We start from the raw sequence: 16,366 nt of genomic DNA, 5'->3' as shown, positions 1-16,366 counted from the left end.
AACAGCCCAGCATGAGCCAAACAGCCCGCCCTGTGCAATCTTTGTCCCATAAACACGCTACCTGTGCCATCTTTGTCCCACAAATACCCTGCCTGTGCCACCTTGGTCCCCAAGGCTTAAAATCATTTACACGTATTCATTAATGCATTCTCTCAACTTCATTAATTCTCACTCATTCACACAGTTCGCACCTCGACCAAGACAGAGGTCTCGCAAAGGAGACTGAGGGGTGCCGAGCGGTTGCTGAAAACTTATTCATGAGCGACCACTTGGTGCCTCTCTCTCTCTCCTCCGCATCAATCATCCCTGCACAAAAAAATAAAGAATGGCGTTTTACTTGGGGGGCACATTGGGTGACACAGCCTGATGTAGGGGGTGCCATGGCCCCCTCTGCCCCCCCTGCTGACGCCACTGGGCTCCACTTCTCCTAGCATACAGCGGTGCTGCTGGTATCCTATTGCAGGGTCAACACACATGCCCTTGGTGCTGCCTTCTGGGCACAGTAGCATAGACACTGTTTGTGTGGATTATGCAGTAAAGCACTGTGGACACCCAGAACTTGAAGGTCCTTAGACATGTGCTTAGACACCCTTTTGTCTCTGCGTACATGACCCCCCCCCAGCGAACTTCTGCCAAAATGATGGAGCCTCTCCATGATTGGTGTGTCGGGTTAGATGATCTCACCGGAAGCCCCACCATTTTGGCAGAAGTTCACTGGAAGGTTATGTCTGCAGAGATGCAGAAGAAGAAACAAGAGAGAAGAAAAAAAGATAGAGGAGAGGAGAAAGGAAAACAAGAAGATGCGAGACACAGAACTGGAGCTGCAAATCACAGAAGTGGTAATCAGAGAAGTTATTGAGAGTGTGAAAAGTAAATGTATTTCCAAAGAAAAAACTTGTCCAAATCATTTTTGGACCATTTGCACATGAAGACACCCATAAGGAATTTTCATAAGATCATGCTTATATTCTGTGGTTACCTTCACTGGTAAATTAGTATAACTGCTGCCCTATATATATTAAAATTATATATTTCAGTGTGTATAACTCTCCACAGTTGAACTAAAAGCATAATAACAATGAATAAATCAACTGTCTGTCTACCAATAGGCGAATACTGTTATAAATGTACTTGCAATCTCTTTTTTAATGAACATTTTCTTTGTCCTATGCATTCAGCTCTACAATCAATCCTTAAGTTTTCACTAAAATCTGTCTGTAAATCAGTTATTAAAATGAAAAAAAATATAACAAGTGCAGCGGTCAACTAATGAAATATAGTAATCTAGCTGAGTTAGGAGTATACCATTTTCATTAACATATTAAAGATATATAATTGTCATAAAAGTATGATGATGACCTATTTTGAAAATGATGAATTTTATTATTCTGAAACCAGTATTTTGGAGTTAAAGTTCAAAGGATGCTTTATAGTTAAAAAATACATAAATTGCTTTTCATCTTAAATATTTTAGGTGTGTTGAAGCTTTACTATCTATTAAACCGTAAACACTGTGCTATAATAATATCAAGAATACAAGCTCATAAGAAGCAATTAAAGGGTCTTATTATACATCAAAGTAGCCAAACCCAGTCCTATACAAATATATAAAGGGGTAGGTTTTGTTCTGTTCTCAGAGGAAGTTCTCAAAAGCTAAAGCCACAACTGCAAAATTGGATCTTTCCTTCTTTATCTGAAGCAACATGGCCCATCAATCCACTCATGGCAGTTCTGGGCACAAGAATTTCAGTTCTTCTTCAGCTTGTTTACCAGCTCTGAGCAAACACAGTGTTAGTTATTTCACTACAAAGAACCACAAAGCATTTCCAAGTTTTGGTAGCAAAAGTGTGTACAGTGGTGGATCAGGAGGGCATAAGATGTCAGTTGCAAGTTGCTATCCAGCGAGAAGTGGACACGGATATGGATCTAGTATTGGTCATGGATTTGGTGGCTCTGGTTTTGGAGGATCGGTATGCTCTACAGGCATCACCTCAGTTACCGTGAACCAAAGTCTCCTGGCCCCTCTCAATTTGGAGATTGACCCAAACATCCAAAGAGTGAGGACAGATGAAAAAGAACAAATCAAAGGCCTTAATAACAAATTTGCCTCCTTCATCGACAAGGTGAGATCATCAAAACCGCACTTTCTATTGGGCGAGGGAAATAATGGAGTAAAGCCATGACATTTGTAACCTCTGCCATTGGTATGTGCAAGAATCTTGATGCCCCTCCAAATATGTACGGAGCTTTAGAGTGTAGGACATTCTTCTAAAATGTAAGCTTGTTTGACCACCTAAAATGTCCATGTTGTTCTATGATGTCCTATTTACCAATGCACAGTGCTGCGTAATAAATAATAATGATACACTTTGTGACTTTAACAATACATTACCCTGATTTTTACTATAAGGTATGTTAATTCAAATGTGGGTATTTCTTCATGTGAAAAATGTCGAATTTACACAAATTTATCATAGAACTAGATTTCAACTAACTTTACAAAATCTGTCCAAATATGGAATATTCAAACAAGGTTAAATTTATCACACAAAAAATAAGCCAATAAATTAAGACTATTGTCTATCTATCTATCTATCTATCTATCTATCTATCTATCTATCTATCTATCTATCTATCTATCTCTCTAATCTGGCAAGGGGGGAGCACAGCAAACAAAAGCTGGTAACAAGGGCCAAGTTGCCTGCCATAAAAAAGATTTATCTGGGGCCTGTAAATATTTACACAGGTGACAATATGTTTTATTGCATTTTAGGTAAGATTTTTGGAGCAGCAGAACAAAATGTTGGAGACTAAATGGTCTCTTCTCCAAGACCAAAAAACTGCCAGGTGTCAGATTGAACCTCTATTTGAGGCTTTCATCAGCAACCTCCGCAGACAGCTAGAGAGTCTGGGATGTGATAGAGCTCGTCTTGAAGCAGAAAGGAGGAGTATGGAAGACGCAGTTGAGGAATTCAAGGGAAAGTAAGGCACTAATAATAATATGCACTCGGTATAATAACACAGTATAATGTAACACATTCAATTTTATATTTCATGAAACTATGTTGTGTGACCAAATTTTCTTCTTGACATTAGTGAAAGACAACTCATTAAAATGGGTATCATTTACATTAATTTTAACTTCAATTCAATAGATACGAAGAAGAACTAAACCGACGCACTGCGGCTGAGAATGAATTTGTAAGCCTTAAGAGAGTAAGTAAAGATACATACCAATATTAGACAAATTTTCATAGATGATCCAAGCCAAGTGGCCACGGCAATTAATAAGATTAATTTATCCATAGACATTTTATACTAAGGAATGACAATTGCATGGACCCCCAACTTTACCCGTATGAATTGTACTGAGAGAAATATACATATATATATTGTGACAAACCCTGTTGCATGAGGGCCATACATGTCACTTCTAGGGGTCCTAAGCACAGTCCTCTAGGGCAATCAGAGTCAGGAACACCAGCTTTGAACAAAACAGCACTTTATTTTAATTGCTTAAACCCCAAAAAACCAAATTATAAAAAGATAACCTAGCTCCCAATTGGAGCCGCTCTACCTGAACTATGCTGGTGCAGACTGACCAGCCTAATCACCCACTAAGTTAACCTCCCAGCCAGACCCAGCTACTCCAGACTCTGGAAAACCTCCTCCAGACAGCACACAAAAGGTCCAGGCAGGTATTGCCTCACTTGGCTCAGAGATGGTCTTCTCGTTCAGGGCCTCTCCTTGCCCTGGGAGCTCAGGGAATTACTTCTTCCCCCAACAGTCTCCCTGAATATCAGGCTCCAGGGGTTTTTAATGCTCCGCACCTGTCTGATGCCGGTCTCATAGAAATCCCGGACCGGATCCTGCAGACTTCTTGCCTCCTGGAAAACCCGGCATGGAATTTCCACAAAATGGGGAAACGGAGCATTGGCCCACCCTGCTCTCCAATTACTCCACCCCAGGGACCCATATGTATAATCTGCATAGCAGCTGTACCCAGATGCCATGCTAATCATCTCCCTGGGGTTTACACTGTCACAATATATATATATATATATATATCCAAAAGTGCGTGAGCTCCAAAGCTGTTTACATCTATAATCTTAATAATAATACATTTGAAATCCTAGGTTTTCAGTAAAAAACATTGAATTGAGGTAACATTTAGATTTTTGATATACATAAATGCATATATTTCTATTATTCTATAATTTGATTTGGGGCATAGGCAGCAGTCTAAACAGTTTAGATTGTAATCTCATTTGGGCAAAGCCATGCTCATCTTTTCTTTCTGTAATTCCAAATTGTTATGTGACACACTACTTGTTATGTCCTGTTGCAGAATATCATGGGGCTAAGTAAATCAATAAATAATGATAATAATATTCCAGTGCTTCATATGAAATAAACTAACATATTCGTACCCTCTGTATAGGACGTAGATGCTGCTTTCATGAACAAAGCTGAACTCCAAGCTAAAGTGGATTCGCTAACAGATGAGATCAACTTCCTAAGAGCTCTATTTGACACGGTACATAGTTTCATAACAAATTATTGTAACAATCAAGTAATTTATATTGTTTTAAGCAATGTTATATGTAGGACACAGACAACAATTGTTTCCTATTATTCTTGTTTTAAAATGCTACTTGACATATGTTTTTAAGTGTCACAAGTCATTTGGGTATATTTGCCTTTAAGTCACATCTAAGTCACATGTGTAAGTATTCACTACTCTTCTTAACAAACAAAAATGCCCTTTTGTGTCATCCTCATAAGTTCCTTGTTCCTTGTAGATTAATGATATGATAATGTAGGATACAGCAAGAGTAAACAGGTTATCTCAATATTATATTAAAAGAGTGTGTTATTGTGCAGGAAATTGCCCAGCTTCAGGCACAGATCTCAGACACCTCTGTGGTTGTGTCCATGGATAACAGCCGGGATCTGGACCTGGATGGAATCATTGCTGAAGTCAAAGCTCAATATGAAGAGATCGCTAACAAGAGCAGAGCTGAAGCAGAGTCCCTCTACCAATCAAGAGTGAGTTGCATAGAAAGAGATTCACCATATACATTTTAATGTAGATGAAGCAAAGACAACTCCCATTTATGGATTTGCATAATGCCACATCCTACTGAACAGAACTGAACTACACAGCTTCTCTAGCTTTACATCAGTTTATTACAAAATGTATAAGTGACCTTTACTGAAACCTTTGAGCTTAAAAACATATTATAACAGACTCTATTAATATTTTCTCTGTAGTACGAGGAGCTACGCATGACTGCAGGCAGACATGGAGATGATCTTCGTAATACTAAGCATGAGATTGCTGAGCTTAACAGGGTGATCCAGAGACTGAAAGGAGAAATTGAAAGTGTAAAAGAACAGGTAAATTTGGTTTGTAGTACAATCTTCATGAATAAACTACATTATCATAAATGGAAACTGGGTGGACAGTACTTTTAAGCTCTATGTGGAAGTAGAGAGTTTAACTTCCAATGTCCACATTGTGTGTCTACTTCCACCCATGGCCTAAGACCTGTTCTGCCCTTCCTTTGCATATACGGAGTCCTCTTGGATAACATAACCAAAATTTCTCAGGTATGACTGCTACGTCTTCAGAAATTCCACATTTTCCTCATAAGTATGATGTATATTTTTTTCAACAGAGAGCTAAACTGGAAGCTGCTATAAGTGAGGCAGAGGAACGCGGAGAAGCCGCTGTCAGAGATGCTAAGAACAAACTCTCTGAGCTGGAAGCTGCTCTGCAAAAGGCCAAGCAGGACATGGCTCGCCAACTGAGAGAATACCAGGAGCTGATGAATGTGAAACTGGCTCTGGATATTGAGATCGCCACCTACAGGAAGATGCTGGAAGGAGAAGAGTGCAGGTAGATACACGTGACATAAATAGAGTCTATTCACTAAGTGGCACAACTAAGGTTATGTTTCTTTGCTGCAACTTGCAAAGCAGCCTGCATCCATTGCTACATAACATGTGTGTGTTTCTGTGAGTTAATTGAAATTAATTTGGATCCCCCACATATAATAAGAAGGTATAGCATTGCAATAACAGACCAGGTAGGGTCCATGACTCCTAATTTTCCACACTTTTTAACTCCCAATTTTAATTGCAAGTATAAACTATTATAACAGCCGTACCATGACATATTTATTTCACTAGAAAGAAAAGAATAGTACATTGGTAACTGCAAAAGTACATCTTCTTTTTACAGGTTGGCTGGTGAGGGAAGTGGCTCTGTTAGCATTTGTAAGTATTATAATATATATATATATTTATTTATTCTATGTATTATTATTTACATTAAAACAGAATAAACATGAATGAATAAGAGTGAAGGAGAAAGAAAACAGTGACCTAAAAAACACATATTGTTGAAATATCCATGTTGCCTCTTTAAAATGCTTCATAACAAATATGTGACTGTTCTTCTCCCTAGCTGTACTGCACTCCAGTTCTGGAGGATCACACAGAGGTAGCGGACACCACAAAGGCGGATTTAGCTCTGGAAGTATCTCAATGGGAAAATATAGCTCTGGCCATGGACACCCTTGCTAGAATGTGTTAGTGAATGCTATTTCTCATAACCAAGTAGTTAAGCTCGCTGTGTGCATGAGATGTGGACAGTTTGGCACTCAATAGATGTAACAGTACATTCTTTGATTAATTTAGTTGGTATTCAAGACTAAATCTGCAGCTTCTAGTTTACTTTCAGATTATGCTAATTTATATTTCCATGTTCCTTTCCTAATAGTTTGAATACATATTTCATTATCTGAAGCCACCCAAGAAACCCTTGCCACATAGTAACTTCATCTGCTGTAAAACTACAATGTCCATGAATCTCATAAACCAAACACTGAATGTCATAGGAGTATAGTTAACAGCTGCTGGGTGCCCCTGAAAAAAAGACATATTGCATAGAGATTGGTACATAGCGTTTCTGGACTTCATTAATTATTTTTTATTAATTTCCTATAATGGAAATTTTTTATTTTCTTCCAACATCACTTTATCCATGGTTTGAAGAAAACCTTGCTTAACAAAAGCATCCCAAACATGAGGTTTATAATTTGAATTTGCTTGGATTTTTCATGTCAGCTATGTAGAAAATGTTTAATATCCTACCTGATGTACATCAACAACATGTGTGGAATAATTTGTTTTGCCACTTCAATAAACTACTAGTTTCATGCTAACAATAATTAACACTTTATTTGCACAATTAACGACTATTAAAAGCCACATATCTAAATATTTGACATCAGCCATGTTTACAAAGCCTATATTGGGGCTATTTCACTCCCTTTAGCAAATCAGTACACCATGAATTGTGCTTCTTCCATATCAATATATATGTGATATAATTCTAGCATAATTAAAAGACTAGACTTTGGTAAGATCCTGCTTTATTTCAATACCTGTATAGTTCTCTACGGATTGATTTTTTAATTGTGAAAAAACTATGGCTATTTTAATGTCATTTAAGATTGTATGATCGCCAGCACTTCAGAAAATCCTCAAATTAAAATACCCTTCACTTGAGCATAGGTCTCTACCAGAAAGCCTTTTCTGCTCCAACATCCCTCTGTATCTAAAAACACTGGTCTTGGTCCCAAATTCCTCCTTTCAATTCTCTTTCAATAAAAAATGAGCTGGTAGCATTAACTGAGACATTTGGATAAAACAACATGAAATCCAAAGCAGAATCTTTAGTTTGGTGAAATAATAAAAAAAATAATATATTAACAAAACAAACTGCAGGTTAGCCTCACTGCACCCTAAGTTTTTATGAATAATGAGGTTGATAAGTAGCGTGTTTTAAATGTTTTCAAAACATATTTTTTCTTAGTAGCCGTATTTCGATTATTATCATTATCTAGAAAAGGATGGCAACGTTCCAAAACAAAACACAAATGAACTGGTTTATAAATAAATTAATAATAAAAAAGTGATTTGCCCAAAATCAAACACTTATGTTCAGGGGTTGACTGAAACCCTTCAGGGCTCCAGGCAACAAAAAGTCATGGGCTCTTAATGGCAATTCTCCTCCCTTAACCATGCACTATGATGACCAGGTCTCTTCCTGGTTAAGCGCGTCCTTGTGGTTACACCCTCACATTTATAATTTTTCGGCATTTGTAGTAATAAAAAAATATATTTTTTAAACAGTGTAAAAAAATGAATTAGTTGTTTGCATAAAACATTACAAAAATATAATTATTATTAAATGGGCAGCAATTGCAAAATACATCAATATTGCACAAGTAATATTAAATACATAAATATATAAATACAGAAACTCAATCTGAAAAACAAAATAAAAAGTAAATATATTTACTGTCACTATAAACAAGAACAAAAACTAGGAAGTACAAAAGCACATTCTGACACAAAAAGGTCTTCTCAAATAGAAATGTTTTACCAAATACGAATTCACCAACTATAATAAACATAAATGTTTACAGGAGAAGAACATTAGATTGGCTTGGCTAATGTTTTGGCCTACAATTTACAGAAGGAGCAAAGAGCTGGGTCCACAGAGTAAATGGGCTAAATTGTCCTCAATACAGTGAATATCTATGGGTTCATGTGGTCATAGGTCTTCATCTTTAAGACCCATACGCATCCATTCACACCAGTAAAGATGATTTTATCTCAACATCCCTTTGAGGCCCGTCCACACAACTAGAGATGCCACCCTCCTCTCCTCTAAATGATATATCCTTTCACCCCAGACAATCCAGAGTAAAAGGATTGGTATGCAAGGGGGTGGTGACATTTCCGTAGGACAACAACTTCAGATTCCTCTTGGAAAGCCTCAGGTGGTGAAGGGCTCTCAAGTGATTTTCTGGGCACATCACTCAAATGAGCTGCCATTGGGTACCCATCCCATTCCATCTGAAAGCATGGGGCTGTGGGGAGGTTATGGCATCTCAGGGCTATGATAGGCATTTTAGACACCAACTGGAAGGCCCATTACCCCTGAACCTCATCCTAGACCCCCCATTGAGGGCATATCACTCCCTGATCTGCCATGACTCCCGTGGGGACCCATCCCTATACCCTGGACTGTCTTGAGTGAAGAAGTGAGTCTGCAGAGGGGTCATAGCAGCTCAGGGGGGTTGATGGGTCTTCTGAGACAGGGGGCCCATCCCTTCACCCTAGACCATCTTGGGTGAAGGTGTGAGTTCCATTTAAAGGTAAAAAATAATTTTGGCACAGCGACAGAGGGCACAAAGTATTTTGCACCTGGGGTTAATTCTATATGTGACACCCCCAAACTTTAAAATTAAAAATTTATTTCATAAATAATATTTACTGAGCAGATAATTCTTCCTATAATAACAAAACTCCAAAAAACACAGGTCCAAAGTGATCACTCAGTCTATTCTGCAAAGGTAAATGGATTTACATCATCTGCCTTGGAGCCTCCAACTCTGTATATCTATCAATGCTTCATCAAAGCCACATTCATGTTCACTATATACTGATCCCAACATTAATGGTGGTACACCTTAACTCCCATCATTGTATACTGAGTCATACATGGGCAGTGGCACAGCATAACTCCCATCACCATATACTGAGCCAGACATTGATGGTGGCAAAGCATATCTCTCATCACTATATATGAAGTCAGACATTGATGGTGGTACAGCATTACTCCCATCACTATATACTGAGCCAGTCACTGACGTCAGTACACCATAACTCCCATAATTTGATTCTGAGCCAGTTACTGATTGTGGGAACCCTTACTGCCAATCAATTTATACTGAGCCAGGCACTGATAGAGGTACACTATAACTCCCATCATATTCTCACTCACACGCTCTCTCTCATATTTACTCATGTGTTTTCATGTCTCCCTAGATTTCCCTCAGTTCTGTTCACTTTCTTGCGGCTCCTCTTCCTCTTTTCTTCGTCCTCTTCTGGGTTTGTCTGCCTTCTGATCCGGATGAGCAAGGGCAGTGGACATGGCTTCCTTCCAGGTGATGTCATATCCCAGCGCTCAGCATCAGTAACCGGCACACATCTTAGAGAAATAGGATACGGTGGTCTGTATGAATAGACCTCCTGCTCCCTTGATTTTGGGCTGGTTAAAGGAAAATCCATGATCTCCCCAACTGTCCCTACATCTCCAGCGGTGTATACTCCAGCTCTGGAGGGGCTTCCACTTGGGGCCCCTGCTTATGTCCAGTAAGTAAAATACAGCAAATAATGTCCAAAAAGTATTTGAATAGAGTTCTGTGCTCCAATTATAATTTTCCACATATGGAAAAAAAACAAACGTGCTTTCTGTATGTAATACAATAGTTGGGCTTTCTTTCAAGACAAATTCCAATTCACCTTATGCAAACCTATTTAGCCCTTTTTTGGGGGGTCAGATTTTAGCACTGATCTCTTAGATCACTTTACAAAACAGCAATGGAAGATCTCCAAAATAAAGCAGAAGAAGAGGAGAAGATAACTGTTTATTAAAAAAAACCTAAAGTGTCAAAAAAACCAAAAAGATAAGCAGAGCTTCATGTTTGACACTGGTTACATTGCAAAAAACTTTTATTTCCCAAAGTGCTCTTAAAAATAAGGTAACAATCTATTAGCATCAATCTTGAATTAGGCACTCCTCATATGACTCTGGTTTCTCTGGTTATAAAGTGTTTACATCCAATTAAACCCATGTTTCTTATTCTACTGATATGTCTGTATTATTCATTAAAATCTACCACTAATGTAACTGTGTTACCTCAATATCACATTTAGATAAATTAACCATCTCTATAACACTTCATTAGGTGGGTTAGGATAACTTTTTTTAAGGAAATCATACTTTATCTTGGTAACCTGCCATTTTAGAAGGATCCATACAGTTCCTTTGTATCATTAATAATTAATATTTGGAAATATTCTGCAGTGACTGTTACAGTGGTCACAACTATTGATATTCGTGAGTTTAAAATGAGTGGATGTTTTAATTGTATTGTTCCCCCCAAAAAACAAATTTTATATATACTATATATATTATTCTTATGTTAGGGTGAGTCAGGCCGTATACTATGTGCACATGTTTTTTTTTGTCCTGTGATGTTTCAGTACCCTTTAGTGTGTAAAATTAATATGACCAATCACCCCTGACTAAGGTTAAGTTAATTGGCAGCTATCTCCAAGTTAAGTTACACATACTTACCGCTGCAGATTCAAAATTAAACAAGCAGATCAATTTACTAAGGTTGAAGTTGCCAGGTGAGTTTCAAAAGTAATTTGGCTTACCTTGTAGCCACTTAACAGCAGATGACTAAGTCAACCCCACATAGTAACGTGTCTACTCACATAACATCAAGTTGCTGTTGAGTACTGTTGAGCTCAGTGCCATCTTTTTTTACATATCGTAATAAGTTTCAAAACAAGTTTTCTCCACACGGCCCCTGTCCCAACGCAATTGTAGTTGAGGGCAAGGGAGGTGGACGTTCAATATGTGCAGTCCCTGTCACAGACCTCCAAATAAATGTTTCTTCAGTCAAAAATCAATCAAACATTATGCAAAAAAAGAAAGAAAGTAAATGCAAAACACTAAGTTTATTCACTGCAGGAGATTTTTCAGTTTCAACTCACCAACTTCATAATGCGTTATAATGGGTTGGATTGAATATCCGTTACCTTCGAGAAGAGATCCTATACATGCTTTGTTCCTCCTGATCCTGGCAAAGATAGAGATTGTGTGATGACAATAAGGAATGCTAGTCTATAGTCTCCAGAAGATAATACAGAAACTGGATCAAGAGAAAAGGTGGAAGTAGAATAACTTGGTCAGGGCTGTTTGGCAAAAATACATTTAACAACCAAGGGCTAACATGAGATGGATGCTCAATGAGACCATATGAAACTTTATGGATAACTAAAAGCTACAGGGCCAATTTTGAAATGTGTATTTTTTTTGTAGTGAGAGGCAGTATTTTTACAGGGTTTTTATTTTTTTTAAGAGAAGGGTATGGGTTGGTACAGGTGATTATGTTTGTGCTTTTATCTTTTTACACTTGATTATTTTATTTGTTTTTTCTTAGAACTTTTGCAAATACGTTTTTCTGTATACATTTTTTTATATTTCTTTATAACTATATAAGGAAGCAGTGCGCCATAACTAGAGATCCCTTTTTTCCAGACCCAAGGGATCTCTTTTGAAACAGGGGGAACATTTCTGACATCACAGTGACAACACTAAAGGGGTTCCCTCTGCTAGCAAAGTGCTCATAGAACATTGTACACCTGCTGTAGTGACATAGGGAATTCCAAAATTGCATTTTGAGCACTGTACATTATTCAGCATGGGTCCGAAAATGTTTGACCCCAGAAATACCCAGGGATTTAGCAAGGGTACGCTTAATGTGGCAGAATATAGTACCAGGCCCTTCAGCAAAAAAATGCTTTAAAGAATAATGTATAAAAATATTGATACATTAAAACAGAAAACAGTGTCTTCTTCAATCTGAAATTAAAAACCTTTTTTTTAAAAAAAAAAAATCATTGATAATTGCTCATTGATGGCTTAGGATAACTTGTATAGCTAACCTTGCATATGTGCAGTTCTAGTTAATAATCAGTCTTAGCATAGAAAAATGACTCAGATCTTTTGCAACAATAATGACTTGAAACCTAAAACAGGGTGATGAATTTAAATGATTGTTTTATTTTTTAACATAAAATGTTTCATGCTTTTATTTTTGACATGTAGTGTGTAGTTACAAATGAAAAACAGTTTTTGTCATTCAACCCCACCCACAAATTATAACTATATAACCTATGTTTTATTGTAAAATAGTAGCCAGTCATAAATGTGTATTCGCTTTGATACAGTAGGTGGGTTACTGTTTTATTTCCGATGAAACAAAGAAGAAATGATTGCACCAAACAAGAGTCATGGGAGATAATAACAGGGTCATATAAAAAGATGACACAAACTTTTAGTATAAAAGCGCAGTACAAACCATCAGTTCCACAACAGCCTGGAAGGAACGCCAAATTTGATCTGTTTAGCTTTGTATCTCTTTCCTGAGAAAAGCCATCATGTCTCACCACTCCAGCTTCAGTACCTCTGGACACAAGCACTTCAGCTCCTGTTCAGTAGCTTTACCTAAACATGGCAGTGCACACAGCACCTTCTCCCACCACTCCAAACCTGAAGCTCATGGACACAAGACACTGCATTGCTTCAGCAGCAGAAGTGCCCACAGTATTGGATCCAAGGGACATAAGATCTCATTTGGAAGCTTCCACTCAGGGAAAAGTGGACATGGATCTGGACATGGTATTGGTGGAATTAACTCTGGATTTGGAGGATGCTCTAGAGGTATCACCTCAGTAACTGTGAACCAAGGCCTTCTGGCACCTCTCAACTTGGAGATTGACCCAAGCATCCAGCGAGTGAGAACTGAAGAGAAGAACCAAATTAGGGGACTCAATGATAAATTTGCCTCCTTCATTGACAAGGTAACTACAAAAATATTACCTTAAAAAAGAGTGTCAAAGAAAATGTTTTAAGGAACAAATAACATTTTATATGTTATGCTAGAATTGTAGTAAAGTTCAACAGATTTTAAGATATCTTTAGATACAATGCAGAATTATAAACTCATGCCCATATCTCTCCTAGTCTGTTATATTTATCAGTAGAAATAATTTGTTTTGAAGTAGTACAAAATAGTTTAAGAGTACATTGGGATGTATACATTGAATACAAGAATACTTTGGGATTAAGAATGCATGAATCAAAATAATTTACATGTTGAATGTTGTATGAGTAATATAAAGATTGTTTTTAAACAGTAAACTAGACTGTAGTAAAGAAAACGGAATAATAAAAAACATTCAATTTGCCAAAATAATCTGTATGTGGACAACTAATCTTAGAGGGGTTGCCTGGAGCTTCAATGTCTGTATTTAGTATTGGATTGTTTCCATTTTACAACCATTAATGTTAAGAAGTGCCTATCAGTCTACTTTTAGCTTTAAACATCACACTATACATATTGTGTGCCCCCATAAATTGTGGATAATATGTTGTTTTAATTTTTCTTTCTTCTTTCTGCAGGTTCGCTTCTTGGAGCAACAGAACAAGATGTTGGAGACTAAGTGGGCTCTTCTCCAAGACCAGAAAACTGCCAGGTGTCAGATTGAACCTCTGTTTGAGGCTTTTATCAGTAACCTCCGAAGACAGCTGGAGAGTTTGACATGTGAGAAATCTCGCCTGGAAGCAGAAAGGAACAGCATGGAGCAAAATGTAGAAGAAACAAGGAGACGGTAGGAGTTTCATTCATTCATTGACATTCATATACAATAATTCCAATATATAAAGTGCGGTATTTCAGGAATGATTCAAATAAAGAGATATAAAATTAAATTATTATAAGAAACAAAGACCATTGAGACTACTTTAAAATAAAGTTTAATAATCTAAATGTTGTCTTAATATGACAGATATGAAGAAGAAGTCAACAGACGAACAGCTGCTGAGAATGAATTTGTTGGACTGAAAAGGGTATGAGTAAAAGAAATATATGTTGAACAGTATATAATTCTAGATTAGTAATAAACACTAAATTGATTAATGTTTCCTTTCCTTCAGGATGTAGATGCTGCATTTATGAACAAAGCTGAATTACAAGCAAAGGCTGATTCCCTGACTGATGAGATCAATTTCCTGAGAACTCTGTTTGATGCAGTAAATAGATTTTTATGTTTTTGTCCCACCTTTATTTTACTGATACTATATGTTGATCATTATTCTAAGCATTTCTGAATAATCTAATAACTGAAGTTTAAAGAGACACAATTCTTCAAGTTCAACCATTCACATCCCCATAGTTTCCACCTTGTAAAAGGTGATTATAAGGATTGATACTATTTTATTTATAATTTTATCTAAATTTTTACTGCTTAAGATATTTTAAGGCACTTTTAGAGTACTGATTTTTCCCTTCAGGAAATTGCCCAGCTTCAGGCTCAGATCTCAGACACCTCTGTGGTTGTGTCCATGGATAACAGCCGTGATCTGGACCTGGATGGAATCATTGCTGAAGTCAGAGCTCAATATGAGGAGATCGCTAACAGGAGCAGAGCTGAAGCAGAAGCCATGTACCAGTCACGGGTGAGTCCCTCTGCATACAAGCTTAAAAACATTTCTAACTAAGTATCTAAAAAAATAATCAAAAATCAATTTTCCATAGCAAATTGTTTTCGAATGGTTCGTAATATTTTTATTATTTTTTACAGTTTGAAGATTTGCGCATGGCTGCCGGAAGAAACGGGAATGATCTTCAGAACAGCAGAAACGAAATCTGTGAACTAAACAGAACAATTCAGAGGCTGAAGGCAGAAATAGACAATGCAAAGGCTCAGGTAAATTATAAAAATAACAAATTAAATCCCTTTTTCCTTAAAATACCTTCATATATATATATATATATATATATACATATATTGTATTCTAAAATATAAATTGTTCAATACTGACAAAGATATTTTTATAAAATCTTATTGATACTTTAGTTATACAACTGTGACATTAGAGTGTATCAAACCCACATAAGTCTATCTAGTAAGTGTTATGTGTTTTGACAGCGTGCCGCACTGGAAGCAGCTATAACTGAGGCTGAAGAACGCGGAGAAGCGGCTGTCAGAGATGCCAAGAACAAACTCTCTGAGCTGGAAGCTGCTCTGCAGAAGGCCAAGCAGGACATGGCTCGCCAACTGAGAGAATACCAGGAGCTGATGAACGTGAAACTGGCTCTGGATATTGAGATCGCTACCTACAGGAAGATGCTGGAAGGTGAAGAGGGCAGGTAAGTAAAAAGCAAACAAACAAACAAAAACAAAACATTATAACTATATATTTTAAATATTTATACTTACAGTTTTTGGAAAGGATCAAGAGAAAGAAAAGAGTGGAATTTTCATTAGTGAACATTACTTTCATAGACTTTAAAATATATAGATTTTTTGTTTGTTCTTTTGCAATTATATGGAAAACATTTGTATTTGTTTAAAATCTCAATTAAATATAGCTCATTGATAATAAAAATGTGGCAAATATTACAGTACTGAATTGCTAATACTTTTAATAACTAGAGTTTTATTTTGTTTCAGATTGGCTTCAGATGGTCATGTTAACATATGTAAGTGTGTTTATATTTATGACTACTTCATTTATAGTGTATGGATTTAATACTGTGTTATTATATCATATTTTGTTATAATATGTTATATTATTATATATTAGATTATTTTATATTTTATAATATTTTGTTATATGTAATTTTTTTATTTTACAAAAGAG

The 16,366-nt window shown here is 36.8% G+C and overlaps 2 protein-coding genes across 2 annotated transcripts; both read left to right on the top strand.

The window, feature by feature from the left end:
- The first annotated feature begins 1,703 nt into the window (after positions 1-1,703).
- LOC149286546 (keratin, type II cytoskeletal cochleal-like) lies at positions 1,704-6,591 on the top strand. Its single transcript, XM_089493952.1, has 9 exons — positions 1,704-2,123; positions 2,774-2,982; positions 3,156-3,216; positions 4,442-4,537; positions 4,885-5,049; positions 5,275-5,400; positions 5,682-5,902; positions 6,248-6,282; positions 6,473-6,591. Exons 1-9 carry the CDS (start codon positions 1,704-1,706, stop codon positions 6,589-6,591), a joined length of 1,452 nt encoding a protein of 483 aa, XP_089350078.1.
- Positions 6,592-13,098: 6,507 nt separating this feature from the next.
- LOC149286545 (keratin, type II cytoskeletal cochleal-like) lies at positions 13,099-15,876 on the top strand. The gene is made up of 7 exons (XM_089493887.1): positions 13,099-13,521; positions 14,123-14,331; positions 14,509-14,569; positions 14,657-14,752; positions 15,014-15,178; positions 15,304-15,429; positions 15,652-15,876. The coding sequence occupies exons 1-7, from the start codon at positions 13,099-13,101 to the stop codon at positions 15,874-15,876; spliced, it is 1,305 nt and encodes a 434-aa protein (XP_089350013.1).
- The last annotated feature ends 490 nt before the right edge of the window (positions 15,877-16,366 follow it).

The sequence above is a fragment of the Sceloporus occidentalis genome, unplaced genomic scaffold (assembly GCF_023333645.1).
Source record: "Sceloporus occidentalis isolate IW3139 unplaced genomic scaffold, rSceOcc1.0.p SCAF_68, whole genome shotgun sequence".
Taxonomy (NCBI): Eukaryota; Metazoa; Chordata; class Lepidosauria; order Squamata; family Phrynosomatidae; genus Sceloporus; species Sceloporus occidentalis.
This window is presented reverse-complemented; position numbering and strand designations above follow the sequence as displayed.